The sequence below is a fragment of the Tauraco erythrolophus genome, chromosome Z (genome assembly GCF_009769465.1).
Source record: "Tauraco erythrolophus isolate bTauEry1 chromosome Z, bTauEry1.pri, whole genome shotgun sequence".
Taxonomy (NCBI): Eukaryota; Metazoa; Chordata; class Aves; order Musophagiformes; family Musophagidae; genus Tauraco; species Tauraco erythrolophus.
The window spans coordinates 20,474,144-20,489,493 of NC_141496.1; the positions used below are offsets into that span (position 1 = coordinate 20,474,144).

General features: G+C 38.4%; 1 protein-coding gene across 1 annotated transcript in view; it reads left to right on the forward strand.

Annotated features, from left to right (window-relative positions):
* The first annotated feature begins 14,840 nt into the window (after positions 1-14,840).
* The window catches only part of ITGA1 (integrin subunit alpha 1), a 52,768-nt gene continuing 52,258 nt past the window's right edge, over positions 14,841-15,350 (forward strand). The window contains exon 1 of the mRNA XM_086629288.1: positions 14,841-14,883. Within this exon, the coding sequence (XP_086485414.1) occupies positions 14,841-14,883 (43 nt within the window). The remainder of the gene's footprint in view (positions 14,884-15,350) is intronic.

Sequence of the window (15,350 nt, forward strand, 5' to 3'; positions counted from 1 at the left end):
TCTTCTTAGGAGCTCACTATTCTTCATAAGATATGGCTAAGGAGTGGGATCAAAATAATCCGTAAGGGTTTTTTTAAATATTTCTGTGAAACACTTGAAGCAATCTTTCAGAAACCAGACCCTTTAAATTAGCTGTTTCCTTGCTAATGTGATAGGGAGATGCAAGACAAATTGTGAAGCTTAATGCACCCATTTCAGTTATCTTTTTGAATGCTGTTATCTTGAGAGATTGTCCTGAGGATTAACAAGGTATGATGTATCTTGTCTTTGGCAATGTTCTGATAAATTGGCGTTGGGATTATTTAGCACCCAGTTCTGAGAAGTTATATGAAAAGGCTTAAAAAATCAGGACCCTAGTTTCCATGAGTCTTGACAAGAAATCTCTTTGAAAACATAAGCTGTGAAAGTAAAAATTGCAAATTTTAAAATCGAACTTAAGATAATGACAACTGTGAAAATCAAATTTACTTTTCCAATTATTTGATCTGCTCAAAGTGTTGAGAGCCACTATGAGTTTTGTTTCTTCACTGGATGATAAATCTCAGGCTGAGGAAGCAGAAACTACTTTCAGGGTCAGACATACCTGCAAGGGGATTTCTAAATTTAAACCAATGTTTGATGGTGTAGGTTTTGTGTGTAAATAAGCATTCCTTTTTTTAAATGTGGTGGGGAATTTGACATTATCTATTGCTAGCTGAAGCATCAGTCTAAACTTAATAGAGAAGATACTTTTGAGTTAAAAGCCATCTCTCGTTTTCTCATCATCCACACAGTCTAAGGAATGCATGAACAGAATTGATGTTAGAGCTGTATTTTATTAACACTTCGATTCTTCTCTCACTGAAGATGAGCAGGCCCATTAACACAGTTGCTTAGAGTCAGCTTGCACAGATAAACTATGTTATCTGAGCTTTACGTTTTTGTCTTGAATGATGTTCAGTGCCACAAGTAAGAGTGCTTAGGTAGGCTTCCTGCAGCAGTCAGGACTGATTTAATTAAAATATCTTTTTTTTTTCCCTTTTAAAAATCTGCCTAAGCTGATTATACACTTTACCAGCTAGAAAACACCCTGTTTCCTGCTATATATGGAGATAAATGTAAAAAACGTACGAAACTGGTAGAAGAATCAGATTTTCAATAAATATTACTTATATGCAGTGAATTGTGGCTTTAAACAGGCTCATAATGTCTAAACAAAATCATTAATTTCATTAAAATAAGCTGGTGTGTTAGTATTCCCTTCTTATAAGTAATGCCAGTTTGTTGCAACTGTACAGAAATGATACCTACATTCGAAATTGTGGTACACCAGGAAATTCTTAGTTCAATTCTCAGCAAACTGAGAGACAAATCAAACTACTCCTCAGCTGTGGAATGGTTTGCTATTTTGTTAGACCAAATTGATTCCAATTACTCCATTTTAAACAAGAAATACAAAGACTTTTTGCTATGTACTATAAGAAGATGACAATGGCAGTTCTGCAAGTCTGTCTTTTGTGCTTGTGGTAGTGTTATCACCAAGAAAAAGAAGCAGTCATTTTGCTGCTTATTTGTGGGTTTTTTTTAAGGTACAACAGCAAACATCTGGTAAGAAAATATATTCGTAGTCATTCTTTGAATTATTTACACTTAGAATTAAAATTCTGCACTGACTTTACAACTTACGAGTATTTTTTAGCTATTGCTATCATGGCATTAAGTCTGTGAAAGAAATGCACCTCTCATTGCCCAAAGTATGGAAGGATGGGTTTGGGGTTTTTTTTGGTAAGCATTTTTGTAGTAAAATAAATATGCGATCACTATGTAGACAAATGCATCCTGTTTCAGGAAACAGCTTAAGGGCTTGGTATTGAAAGTAGGCTGTGTTCAGTAGTTACAGATGCTTGACCTGGCAAAGTTCCAGGGTTGCTAGTATCTTCTACATTTAGAGGAATTTTGAATAGTTGAAAAGTCTGTATTGACAAAGATGCTTGCTGCACACAGACCTTAACGTCTCTGTGTAGATAACACACAGAAGATGTGTGTTATCCGCAGATCAAATGAGGAAGTGCTGGAGCCATGGGAAAATATTTTTTCTGCCTTTTGTTTGGAACTAAACATACACGAACTAAAAACTGTCCGCAATATGAGAATTGTTCTCATGCACCATAAAGCATTCAGTAATTTCGAACAGTATCTCAGTTTAGTTTCTGATTATCTTCTGATATAATTCTGTGATTTATCTTCTAATTTTTCAGTTTTCAAAATAAACGAATACACACTGTAGGACTTCTAAGTGTTTGTTATGTTTGGTAGGAAGAAAACTTTTTAAAAGAGCCATGAAATCAGCTTGATCCTGAACCCTGCTGTGCTCTTCAAAGATTCAAATAAATTCATTAATTTAGAACATAAAGCCTCTCTTGCAAACTCATGCTTTAGAGCAGGCCCCAGGTTGTTAGTTTTGTCACCTTTGGCATTTGAATGTAGTTGTTATTATTATATACTTTTTTCCATGGTTGTTTATCAAATAAAGTTTGGTGCAAAACCAGCAAGAGACCAAAATAATCCTACTCATTCTAAAGCAAAATAAAAGATAAATCTTTCAGTAAAACTATAAAGCATTTAACAGTATTTGGCCTAGGGAATTCCTTGTCTCCCTTCTCCTGTCTTCACCCTTGTACAGTCTATGAGTAAACTGCTGGTAATAAATGATCTTTTGACTACTCCCTGACCACCAGTGCAACAAGAGCCCATAGCTCTTCAGCATAATTTGTGATGTAACTAGTTCGATGTTTTTAAAGCCGTGTAAATGTCTGAAGTAATTCTCATTTGCTACTGTTCTCTCAAAGGTTAAGTAGCCCTGAATATTAAAACTATCTTACCTTTTGAAAATTTCTGGGTTTAACTTCTGAGGTGCTGATCTTGGCTTGCCTTTTTCTGTGAAGGTCTATTATAGCTGCCTTCTCCTTTGACTGGTGTATAGCTTGAGTGTCTCCAATTTCTTTCTGGAAGTTGCATTACCCATCCAGAAAATGTGCCATTTCATAAAGGTGAAGTGGGGCTAAAAGGTGTAATCATGTGCATGTGATCTTTTTTTAGTCACCCAGAATGAAGGAATAACTTCAGAAAAATTCTATCTATGTACTTTTTAGATACAGCAAAACTTCAGAGTTGATTTTTTTTCTTGCTTTGTGATAGACCAGTTGCTTTTATCAATTCCCTTTTTTTTTTTAAGATAAAATGTTTATTTTAGAGTGAAGTTCTTAAAATGTAGAGCTAGGATTCAAGGTGATGACAATAAAACAAAAAATAAGTTACTTCTTCAAGCTGTGCTGTTGTGGGGAATGATACCTTCCCTTCTCAGTTCTTGTTCAGTATACACCTGCAACTCGTAGCAAAGTGAATGATAAAAGTTTTGATGCTATTAAAATTCCTGGGGTTCAGTTTGTTTTCGCAGATGGTGGGAACAGAAGAAAGACAGGGCATTGGAGTAGATTATTTTGCAGTGTCTGTTTCTCCTGTAACAGCCACAATTTGCTTTTAGAGACTGTTGTATTCAGATTTCATATAGGAAAGCAGTATTCTGAAAACTCATTATTCTGCTAATTTAGAGTTAAGAAAATGCCTAACCATCTGGGTCTTGTGATTATTATTGTAATCCTTAATTCAGGCTCTGACATGGGTCAAGCCTGGGCTTTTTCTGCAGTAGAAAGAGTAAACATAGGCTGTGGAGCTTCTTGTGTGACAGTTGCCTAAAGAATTGCTTAATAAGCGTAGTGTTTAGACCGGCCACATTTTTTTATGCTTGACTCAAGTAGGGCATTGACTTTGATTTGAGGATAGCTGCTTGCATGATACAGAACATAAAGGAAAGAAATGTCTCCAGACTAACAATGAAACCGTAGTGCATATTCTCTGTAAACTTCTGAACTTGACTGTTTTAGAAAGGCAGTATAGCTTTTCTGTGAAAAAAATGGCTCCTAAGGTGTCTTAGCCTAAAACAGAGTGTGAGGAAAAGGTCTCTGAAATCATACTTGTTTATTCTCTTGTCTGAAAATAATTCTTCCTCTTGTCCCACTTGAGGGCTGTACAAGAAACAGAGAGAGGCTGATACCAGAGCAGCACTTGCTGCCAAGTCAGTGTCTTCTGGGAAATGCAACATGAAGCAGCAGCTTTCAAGCTCTGCCAGCTCTTGCAGATTTTACTGTATCAATCTCTAATTTATTGTCCTCTTTTTGGGAAAAGCTACGTTCACAGCTAATGTAGTTACTGTCATGCTGCTCTAATAATTACTTAGAAGTCAAATTAGGGCTGATCATGTAACCTCTGATAAAATAGCTGTTCCATTAGAGAACGTTAATTAGTTGAAACTAGTCCTCTTTTTTAGGAATGTACATACCAGACTTGGTGGGAAGGTTTTTCCTCTGGTCAAAATGGAATTTCTAATCAAAGCCAAGCCTAGAATAGCAAAGAAAGAGTCTAGGAGTTTAAGGAGTCATATGGGAGAGAAGATACGAAGCTTAAGACCCTTTTCTGTTTCATTGTTAATGCTGGGCTAAAGATGCTCGCTTTTCTGTCAGTGTCTTTGGTGAGCACAATTCCACACTGTATGCGCAAATAAATATTTTTATATTTTGTCAAAGATAGCTAAACCGCAGCTGACTCAGGTATGATATCTCTTGGGATGTGGGAGACAATTTTCAGATTTCTGATCTGGATGGAACAGGAAAGTGATTGAGAGCTGGGACTGTTGCTACCCAACACACTCCAACTGTAGTCTTCACATTTTCAGAAAAAAGCTCTGAATAGGATTCCATTTTTCGAAACCATTTTGGACCTGGTGGCAGCCAAGCAAATCTACTTTTGAAGACAGGCAGGTTATTTCCCACACAGGCTTAATACAAACCCTTAGACATTTACTTTACTTAGAACAAATGTCTTTAACTGACTTTTCACTGAAAGGACTTCAGAACAAAGAAATGAAACAAAAAGTGTGTGTAAAGATGTATGTACATGAGTGTATAAAGATGCCGTATCTTCAAAGAATGTAGTATATTCATGTGAAAAAAAAAAAAAGATAACTTGACTCTTAGCTTGTAGTTGCTTTGGTAGCTGAAGGGATGACTTGAGACCCAACCTTGATAGTTCTCTTCAGGCCTCAAGGTTTCTTGTTTAGGGTAGGAGGAACTTGGTAGCAAGTGCTACATTTAGGATGTCTGATGTTATTGAATGCTCAGGAGCATCTCCTTTAACGGTTTCTGCATCTCTGAAAGCTGCAGCAGGTGTTGCTGAAGAGGATTGCTTTTCTTTGACCTGCAGTGTTTCGCCTGGTGACTTCAAGTGCTTAATACTGGTATAGGTATTTTAGTTTAGGTGTGAGAGAAATTAATTTATCGCATCTTATCCAAATAGTTGCCATAAGACCACTTTCACTGCCTTTGGTAAAGATAACTTTCATCTCATATAATTTATTCCTCTCCTGCATGGAAATTGCTGTTCTGCAATAGGGTGGCTAAGAGGAGCTTGAAATGGGCTTTCTTCAGATATGGTGCTGGGAGATCAGCAGCTGTCTGACAGGACAGCTATGCCTCCTGGGGCACTGACTGCCCTCGTAGGGCTGTACCTAGAAGTTGCTGGGACAGCGGTGGTGAGAGGCAGGAAAGGAGCAGCTGCCTCATGAGAGAACTTCTCCAAGTTCCAGAGCCGCGAGGAGAGATGAAAAGCTGTGGTTCAATGGAAAACATGAGATGCTGTGTTGGGCATGTGACTTCTTCCCCACAGAGCTGCAGTAGATGTTTGAAATACCTGTACTCAGTTCTAACAACTCATCCTCAGTTGAGAGTAAGGTGCCAGCTGATGTGTTTAAACTTGGGTCTGAGGGAGAGGAGGCTTCAGCGTGAGGCTGAGACTGGAGATACTGAGATCTCACTAATCCTGTCTCTATGGAGTAACTAATTTCTGATAAGCCTGCTACACAAGTGTCACACGTGGAGTCGTTGCTGTATCTGAGGCTTGTGAAAGACAGTCTTTGTTTTCCTTTCATATTTGTCTGAAAGCTGCCTTCTTTTTCAAAAGTAGTATGTAGAGCTTAGTGAAACAAACACCTCAATGCGATGTGTTGGCAATTGTTGTCATAAGCAAAGGAAAATCTTCTACTTAGACATTAAAAAAAAACAACAGAAGCTGATTGAAATAAAGCTTCCAGAGTTTTTGAGGGCGTGCTTAGCGAGAAGAAACAGAAAGAGAAAGCCAGGAAAAAAAAATAATGTTAAATGTTTTGTTGGGGTTTTTTAACAGTTTCGGGTTGTTTCATAGAATCATAGAATCATAGAATGGTTAGGGTTGGAAGGTACCTCAAAGATCATCTAGTTCCAAACCCCCTGCCATGGGCAGGGACACCCTCCACTACACCAGGTTGCCCAAAGCCTCATCCAACCTGTCCTTGAACACCTCCAGGGATGGGGCATCCACAACTTCTCTGGGCAACCTGTTCCAGTACTTCACCACCCTCAATGTAAAGAATTTCTTTCTTATATCTAACCTAAATCTGCCCTCTTTTGGTTTAAAGCCATTGCCCCTTGTCCTATCACTACACGCCCTTGTAAAAAAGTCCCTCTCCAGCTTTCCTCTAGGCCCCCTTTAGGTACTGGAAAGCTGCTATAAGATCACCCCGGTGCCTTCTCTACTCCAGACTGAACAGCCCCAACTCTCTCAGCCTGTCTTCATAGCAGAGGTGCTCCAGGCCTCGGATCATCTTCGTGGCCCTCCCCTGGACTCGTTCCAGTAGCTCCATGTCCTTCTTGTGTTGGGGACTCCAGAGCTGAACACAGTATTCCAGGTGGGGTCTCACGAGAGCTGAGTAGAGGGGCAGAATCACTTCCCTCGACCTGCTGGCCACGCTCCTTTTGATACAGCCCAGGATACGGTTGGCTTTCTGGGCTGCCAGCGCACATTGCCGGCTCATGTTGAGCTTCTCATCCAACTAAAGCGTTGTTTTTTAAGATAACCAGACTAGTAAATCAAGTCGGTCAAATGACAAGTGTTTAGACTTTTCCTCTTGAAAGCCTCAGAAATCAGTTAGTAAAACTCTATTCATACACAGTCAAGAATTGTGATCTTGGTAAAAAACAGATTTACGATGGCTTAAGCAATTGCGAGCTGTCTGCATATGTTTTAGCCAAGTCTACTTGCATAGTCCTGTGTATTTTTGTTATGAGACAGAGGCCCTGTTAAGTGTTCAGAAAGAATGAAATTAATGTTGACAATTAATGCTGTCAACTGTGAGTCCAACCTTTCCTAATTTTGAAGACTTGCCTTTCTATCCTAAATAGATTATATAAATTTATAACAGTCTTTCCTTTTTCAGTGGAGAGTATTGAAATGGTCATGGAAAAATGTTTAGGGCTTTAGGCAGTAGTATTCTGAAACTGAAGTTTTGACTTTTGCTTCTAGAACACTTTTAAAACTACTTTGCTCCCTAGCTTAAACACTTTTATTTTGACATAAGAACTGGCAAGAAATAAATATATGTTGGAGAGCAGAAAGTTCCTTCTACTGGAAAAATGAGAAGTTGGAACAGCCTTCCAGTTAGAAAAATCAGAGCAAAAGGTCACTTTTATATGGAATTTGTTTACCCTGAAAAACATGATATAGTTGCCAGCAAAAGATAGGAATCAATTCAGCAATCCTGTACCCTATTCACTGAACAGAAGCAGAGCTCTTGCTGTTGTTATTTTAGCAGAGCGTTGTGTTACCACATTTATATGAGTCGAAATCTCAGTGTGTGTGTTCGCACCACATCTCAACAGATGCACCAGATTGCTCAGTACTGACCTCGTGTCAGACAGGGATTAGCCGTCTGAGCTGACGATACAAAGGTGCTTAGATTAGGTACCTGATACGGGTTTAATGGGTACTTTCATTTCAGTCTCTGCTAGTTTGATGTCCTTCAGGAGCTTTAAAGATCTATTAAAAATAATTTGTGAGTGTTTTATTTGTAAACAGGCATCAAACTCAAGTTGTTAATCGAAACACTGGAACAGGTTGCCCAGAGAAGCTGTGGATGCCCCATCCCTGGAGGTATTCAAGGCCAGGTTGAATGAAGCTTTGAGCAACCTGATCTAGTGGAAGGTGGACCTGCCCATGGCAGTGGGGCTGGAACTAGGTGACCTTTAAGGTCTCTTCCAACCCAAACTGTTCTATGATTCTATGATTCTGTGATCATTAAACATGTTTTCTTCAGAAAGCATGTTTTCTCCAAAGGTTCTGAAGCGAGCTGCTGTGAGTATTGGCACAGCTTAGAATCATAGAATCATAGAATCATAGAATCGTTAGGGCTGGAAGGGACCTTCAAAGGTCATCTAGTCCAACCCCCCTGCAAGGAACAGGGATATCTCCAACTAGATCAGGTTGCTCAGGGCCTCATCCAACCGGGCCTTGAACGTCTCCAGGGATGGAGACTAGACTTTTTTGACTAGAAAAGTCAAGACAAAGTCAACTGCGGTATCCAAAGAGCTATCTATACACCAAAGAAGACTGAAAAGAGAGTGGAGCATCAGCACTGCTGTGCTGCCTCATAGCTGGGCTGGAAGGAAAAGCTGGAAGTGATCTATTGCCACTCTGCTTCTGAAACTGTAGTTGAGGTGCTACTTGCATAAAGCTGATGTTCAGTCTATGATAAAGTAGCATGAATTTGCAGAAGGAGTATTGTGGAACCTGAGGTGGTGGCATTTGTGCCTTTTCAGGAGGTCCTTTTTTAACACTTGCAGCCGCTGTTGACTTCAGAAGATTGAGTCGCTCTTAAATAACACCAGAACTGACCTTAGCTTTGCAAACTTCCATTTGGCCTGGACCAATGGCATCTACACAAGACAATAAAACTTTCTCACTGTTCAGCTTCCATGGTACTTTTGTGAAGTTGATGCAGATGTTTGAAAGAAAAACAGGTTCTTTATGGAACTCCTGGTAACGCCAGGATACTTTCTCAACAGGCCTGGGCCGGACAGATATCTTAAAATCACGGTGTACTTCATGTGCTGTGGGTGGGAAATGTAAGTTATTAGGTGCCAGTAATTCATGTAGAAAGCTCTATCTTAAGTTGCATCTACAAAACAGGATGTTTTTCTACCTCTAGAGTCCAGCTTTAATTTTTTTTTGGGGGGGAACAAACCTTCCACTTAAATCTCTTCACAGCTAGTTCCAAATTTCCCTGAATTGTTTATTGACCAGTAAAAAGAACATTTTCATTAAAAAGACCTGGGATTAATTCCGTAGTCCTTTCAACTAGTTTAACAGTAAAATCCTTACACCTACAGTAGAGCAAAAGAGGTGGTCATGGTCTTACTGGTACTTGAATGTGTTTAGTCTTTAAAAATTAGTAAGGATGGCTGAAGATGCATATTATTATGCTAAAGTTTCAGTACGTTGCTATTCAATATTGATAATTCATGATGATATACTGTCTTTTGGAGAATTTATTAACTGTTTAATTGAAAAAAAAGTGTCTCGACTATAAAAATATACCACATAAAAGAAGACTATTAAATTTCTATAAACTTTTTCTGCGATTTTAAAAATTACTTTATTTCCCAAACTGCACTGTGAAATGGCAATGGTAGAGATACCAATATTGATCATATTCCACTTCAAACATGTCACACATTTTAATTTCAGGGAATAAGTTTCTAACATACACTAGAGGGGTATCTTTTGTTCTCATTTCAGCTGAGCGATACCAGTGTGAAGTTGGCATTTTGGCTTTGTTGATTTTTGTGATGATCTGAAGTGAACGCTGTATGCCACTTCCTGACTTACTGGTACATGAATCCATTTACAGAAAGTTCAGGTTTATCTATTGCCTGTAAATTATGTTCACCTCATGAGTAGACTGGAGATTAGCTACTAACATATAAAACAGCGAGCCTGTGAAAGTCCTTGTGATTGTCTTAGACCATAAGATGAGTAAAGCTGCCTGAGTAAAGCTGCTTAAGTAAATAAATACGTGTAGCAGCCATTGATGAATTGCCTAGTGCAGTATCATTATTTTTGTGGAGGTGTTTTTGTGCAAATTAACAAATGTTCATGTTGCTGATCTTTAGGTTTTCTTAGGGTGCAGTGTCTTTTGCGATGTGTATGTGGTAGTGTATTTTGTGGCCTTTTCTAGATTAGGCAGCTGTTTTGTGGTTCATGTTCATGGAAGATTAAGTTTAGTGACCACTGTGGTCATTTGCACACCCACATTCTTGTCTGCTTGGATTTTTGTTAAAAATGTAAAAGGTATATTACCACGGAGCCATGTTCTTTAAACTGTGCAGTGCAAGAAAAGATTTTTTATCAGAGTTAACAACTTCTGGGTAAAGATGAGTATGGAAACAGCCTGGCTGAGGATGTTTTAGCATCTTTAGCATAGATGTCTCTTTTAGCAGTGAGCAGTCACAAGTTTCAAACCGGGAAAGCTCTGTATGTCTTGGTAGAGAGCTGATACTGTGGTTACCCGTGCTGCTGTGTGCTTGAGGCAGGCTGAAGATTCTGCTAGGGAGCTGGTCAGAGCTGATCTGAGCAAGCAAGCAGCTCTCTTGGACAACAGAGCTGGCATTCCCTGTGGGCATTTCACTGCTGTGCAGCTGGGGATGAAGAGGCACTTCCATCTGACCTTGCGGCGCGAGAGTGCTAGTGTCTGGGGACCATTCGTGCTCAAATTCCAGCATTTCGACAAATATGTAACTTATTTTCCATTACTGCCTGGAGCAATCTCTTATCAACTACATTCTCACTGTAGTCATTTTTCTGGTTACTGATAGAAGAAAGAGTTTAGGAAAACATCTTGAACAATATTATTGGCAGTGCAGTTTGTTCATTGCAAAGAGTTAACATATGCAATAGAGAAGAGGAATTGTTTGGATGATGGTTCATTTTTTTCAAAGTAAGCTAAACGTCAAGTGGTTTTAAACCTTTCAAAATTTGCTTTTAGCAACAGTAGGTTTCATCCCTTACTCTCCAGTTCTGCTCTGAGAAAACTGCAAGTATGATTATCTAAATAGGAAAAAGTTGGTTTAAACTTTACTAGGATACTTACGTTTGTGAAGTATTTTCCGTCTTAGATCGTTGTAACATCTGCCTGTGCCATTTAAATGGAGTTTTCAGTTTTGTAAATATCCTTTTTATTTACATTTTGCTGGAACTTGTTAACTTTATAGAACAAATTTGAAAAATAATGTACGTCTTTGTGCTAAGAAGCAGTTTATAGTTTAAACATTTTCAAGTCCCCATTGAAGTATGAGAATGCATATTGTAAACAGGGAAACATGGAATTGTTTTTCCTTTAGTTGTTTTTTACCCCCAATCACTGCATAACAAAGTTATATGGGACCAAAGGAAAAGATAGATATTTGTAAGCTTCCATCTCTTCTCTTCCACTGCACTTATTACAGTTTCTTGGATCACAGCTGAATTGATACTGATGCATTTTATAGACATAAAATATGAATTATTGGCTTTTAGCATGCATGTTGACTGCATATGTTTTTGCTGTACTGTATAAAAACTGTCTTGGGTTTAAGTTCTGGGGTGCTCTGGCTAGCCGGGTGTGAGAGGGTCATATCAAGATATTTGTGCTTCCTTTTGGAGGATTTCTTCTCTTCCTGAAGCGTTGAGTGATTCAGTTGAGAGTGAGCCAATGATTATGATCAACATAAGGTGATGAAAGACAGGAGTTTGTAGCCATCGTGAATTAGAGAATGGAAAAAGCTGCTGCTTTTCAGAAAGCCTTTAGTGCCACTAAAGCATTTCCACTCTGTTATTAGCCTTAAGACTGCTGACCTTTGAGAAAAATTATCCAACAGTCCCTGAAAACAACTGAGGGGAAAAAAATAATGAATAATGATACCAAGTCAGGAAGGCAAAAAACATAATAGTTGTCCTTCATCCTGGTAGGGAGATGGTAACATGAGTTTTCATCTAGGCATCATTTCTTGCATCAGTTCTCAGATTATCACACTTCCCAGAAGATTCAAAAGGAATTTCCATCCTCCTGGAACATTTCATAGATGAGTGATTTTAGGTTTGATGGGGTAGACTGATGAAGACTAGACTGATCAGATAAATTGATGTGGTTTTTTATTTATTTGTGTGTGTGTGCACGCTATGGTTCACATTCTCTTAAAAGAAATAGAATTTTTAATGTGTATTTAACAGCATAATGGCAATATACGCTCCCTCAGAAGTACTTTAATTTGTCTGCAGTATTTGGCAGTTTTCTCTGATTTTTTGACAGAATATTTTTATTTATTTTTCAAAGATAGCTTGCTAGTTGGCAAGGAAAAACACAAGTACAAAGCATGGATTCAAAAGAAGCTTAAAAATATGTGGACAAAGGCATTTGCCATTCACATTTGAACACTGACAGGGAGTAATTTTCTCTAACTCACAGGATTTGCCAGTGTGATGAGTATTCAGTGCTTTCTTTTTCCTTAATACTATATTGGTGTACTGAAATTATGAAAGGTGTAGGCTATGTTGCATAATGACAAAAGTCACCAGTCTCCATCTTCTCAAAATAAACCTTTGGAGTGACAATACAGGTGTAACACTTACTGTTGAACATCTATTACACTAACATCTCTGCCTCTAAATTTCTGATCTATTTCTACAAGCTTTCACATGTTTTTATCATAAACTTCAACTCTTACATTGTAAAATATATCTCTGATTCAAGATGCCTTTAAATTAGCTGATTATTAGCCATAGTAGAGTGACGCTATGTAAGAATGGTCACACCATTTTTTTTAACCAGGTAGTGATGGCTTGACCTTCTTAACCAGCTGTGCTACCTATTACACAATCCATCTATATCTTTGCATTGAATCACAGGTATCATGTTGAGGGAACTATTGCTTGAAGTGAAGTGATTTATGTGATTACATAAGCTAGAAAAGATATGGGATCTACTTGTTTAAGAATGAAAAAAAGACTGGGTTTGCTTCATCCCATTAAGCAAGTGTCAGGGAATTTAATTTCTTAGGAAACCTGAAAAGAATACTGGGAAATATTTAGGAATTATTTCACATGATAAGAATGATAATGCTTTGGATACTCAGTTAGCATCATACTTGTTTAAAAGAAACCAGAAGATTATTATTGGATCTACTAATATAGCCTAAGAGCAACAACATTAATTAGAAATACATAAAGTATGCTAGTTAGTGTAGGAATAGCAGTCCAGTTAACGATGTGAAGTCAAATGAAGAATCATTATGGAAGAAGTGACTGTGGGGCTTGCTGAGGACTTCAATGTGTGTTCTCCGTAGCAATTGCTGTTCCTGGATTACCATGCTGGTTTTGATGAGGCAACACAGTGAAAAGCTTACAGCAGCAGGATATCAGCTTGCAAAACTGGGATTTGGCATAAATAACCAAGTAGGAATCTTACAGAAAACTGAGACATCATACTCGACTCTTCCTGTTAACCTAGAGGAATTTTGTGAAGGGGAAATCCTATAGGTCCATGAGCAGCTTTGGAGAGTATTGTGAATAACACATTATTCTTTTGGTTAAAAAGTCCTTATTTACTCACTTTTTACATGAAATTAATCTCTTGTTCCTTTTTAAGCTTCTGGGGTTTATTTCAGAAAATAGCATGCACATTCATTTGCACGATGCTTTCTGTGTGAAATTGGAGTTAATTATAGAGGACTATAAATATCTTCTATCTCAAAAAAAAAGGTCAAGAGACAAAGGCTGCTGGGGGCTTATAGATAAAGCTAGATGGTAGGAAACAAAAGTTACAATGGGATGTTCAGGAGGAAATTATCTTTGATAGCAAAGGAGAATGGGCCTAGAGGGGAACATAAAGATTGTAGGGACTTGAATGGAATTAAGTATTGATGGAAGAGCTACTTCTGAAAGATGGACTGGAGATCCTTGATGACAAGTAGAAACATTTTCAAGGAGTTGTTTCACTTCCATCAAGCTTCTACATTTGCTAAGCCTATGTACATCTGTACACGTCTAGTAATTGACCTCACAAAGATTTCTAAGGCTTTTTCTCCCTTCTCTGACAAACTGCAAAGTCCTAAGAATGGTGCCGATGCGAGTACTGCTTTCCAAACTTGAACAGAACAGTTTTATTCTGATGACGGTCAACCGAGGGGTCTCTTTCTTGGCTATTTTATTTCCAAAAGTTTTGCCTACTGCATTGTGTTATTCATCTGGAACCACATTACAAAGCGTTGATTCAGTATATTTTCAGGCTTGACACCACATTATAAAGCTATTTTCCAGTACGAATTATTCGGTACAAAACCAGCAAAGGAAGCTTTATTTAATGGATTGTACAAAGCATTTAATTGGTTTTGAAAAGCATGTGGCTACTGAATTTAGAACCACTTTCAAATATATATTTCTTGATCTTTTGGGGATATTTATCTACTTTTAATAAAAAGTCTTCTTTTTAATTAGTTGGTCTCATTCCAGAAAGTCAGTCTTTTGCTCTTCAAAGGTTAAAGATTAAAGAAAAAATGCTGGAGGCAAAATTATACAAAGGTTCTTTTGTAGCCCTGAAAAATAAAAGGCTTGATTTAAACCTTCTGAAAAAGTTTCAGAACTTGCAACTTTTTTTTTTTTAATATACAGCTTTATTTGAAATACGCTGATATGTAGCCAACCAGAACTGAATGCCACAGGAACTCCGGCCTCAGCCTTCTTGGCCTTCCGCACTGTGGCCCCCAAGCTCACAGACAGCAATTGTGCCCTGCCGTCGTATTTTTTTCCACTTGGGATGTCTGTGACTAAATCTCTTATTCATAAAACAAGACTGTATAATTTTGCAGTGACACTATTGCAAACGAAGCAAGAAATGAAATGCGATGGTTCTCCCAGTTGCTGGTCCAGCAAAGAATCCACTTTCATGTATGTGAGCCATGATTTCACAAATAGTATTTTTTTAGGTATGTCTTTGCAAGCAGGCAAATGTTTAATCTTCTCTTGCTGCCAGCCAGATGCAGTCCAGCCCTGAACCCAAATCCGCGGTGTTGTGTTGATGCAGCTCAAGGATGCAGCTTCCAGGAGGTTTTATTTGCTGAGGCTGAGTGCTGCACTTAAAGCTGAAGGACACAGTTTGTTCTCTAGCTGGGTTCCAGCTAGCCGAGAGCGGCAGCATATGCGTGCCCACGCCAACAGACAGTGCTAACAATTTCCTCAAGTGAAAGAGTTTTCTAATTGCAGAGGATAATACTGTTTGCCACCATTTTCAAAATAAGCTTTTGTGGGAGGCCAAGCCAATGCTCCTGGTCCTGCTCCCCTCACTGAGCAACTGCCACTGGCCTCCCAATTGCTTCTTTTATGCTGTTTGCTTTGTGTGTTTTGTAAGATCACAA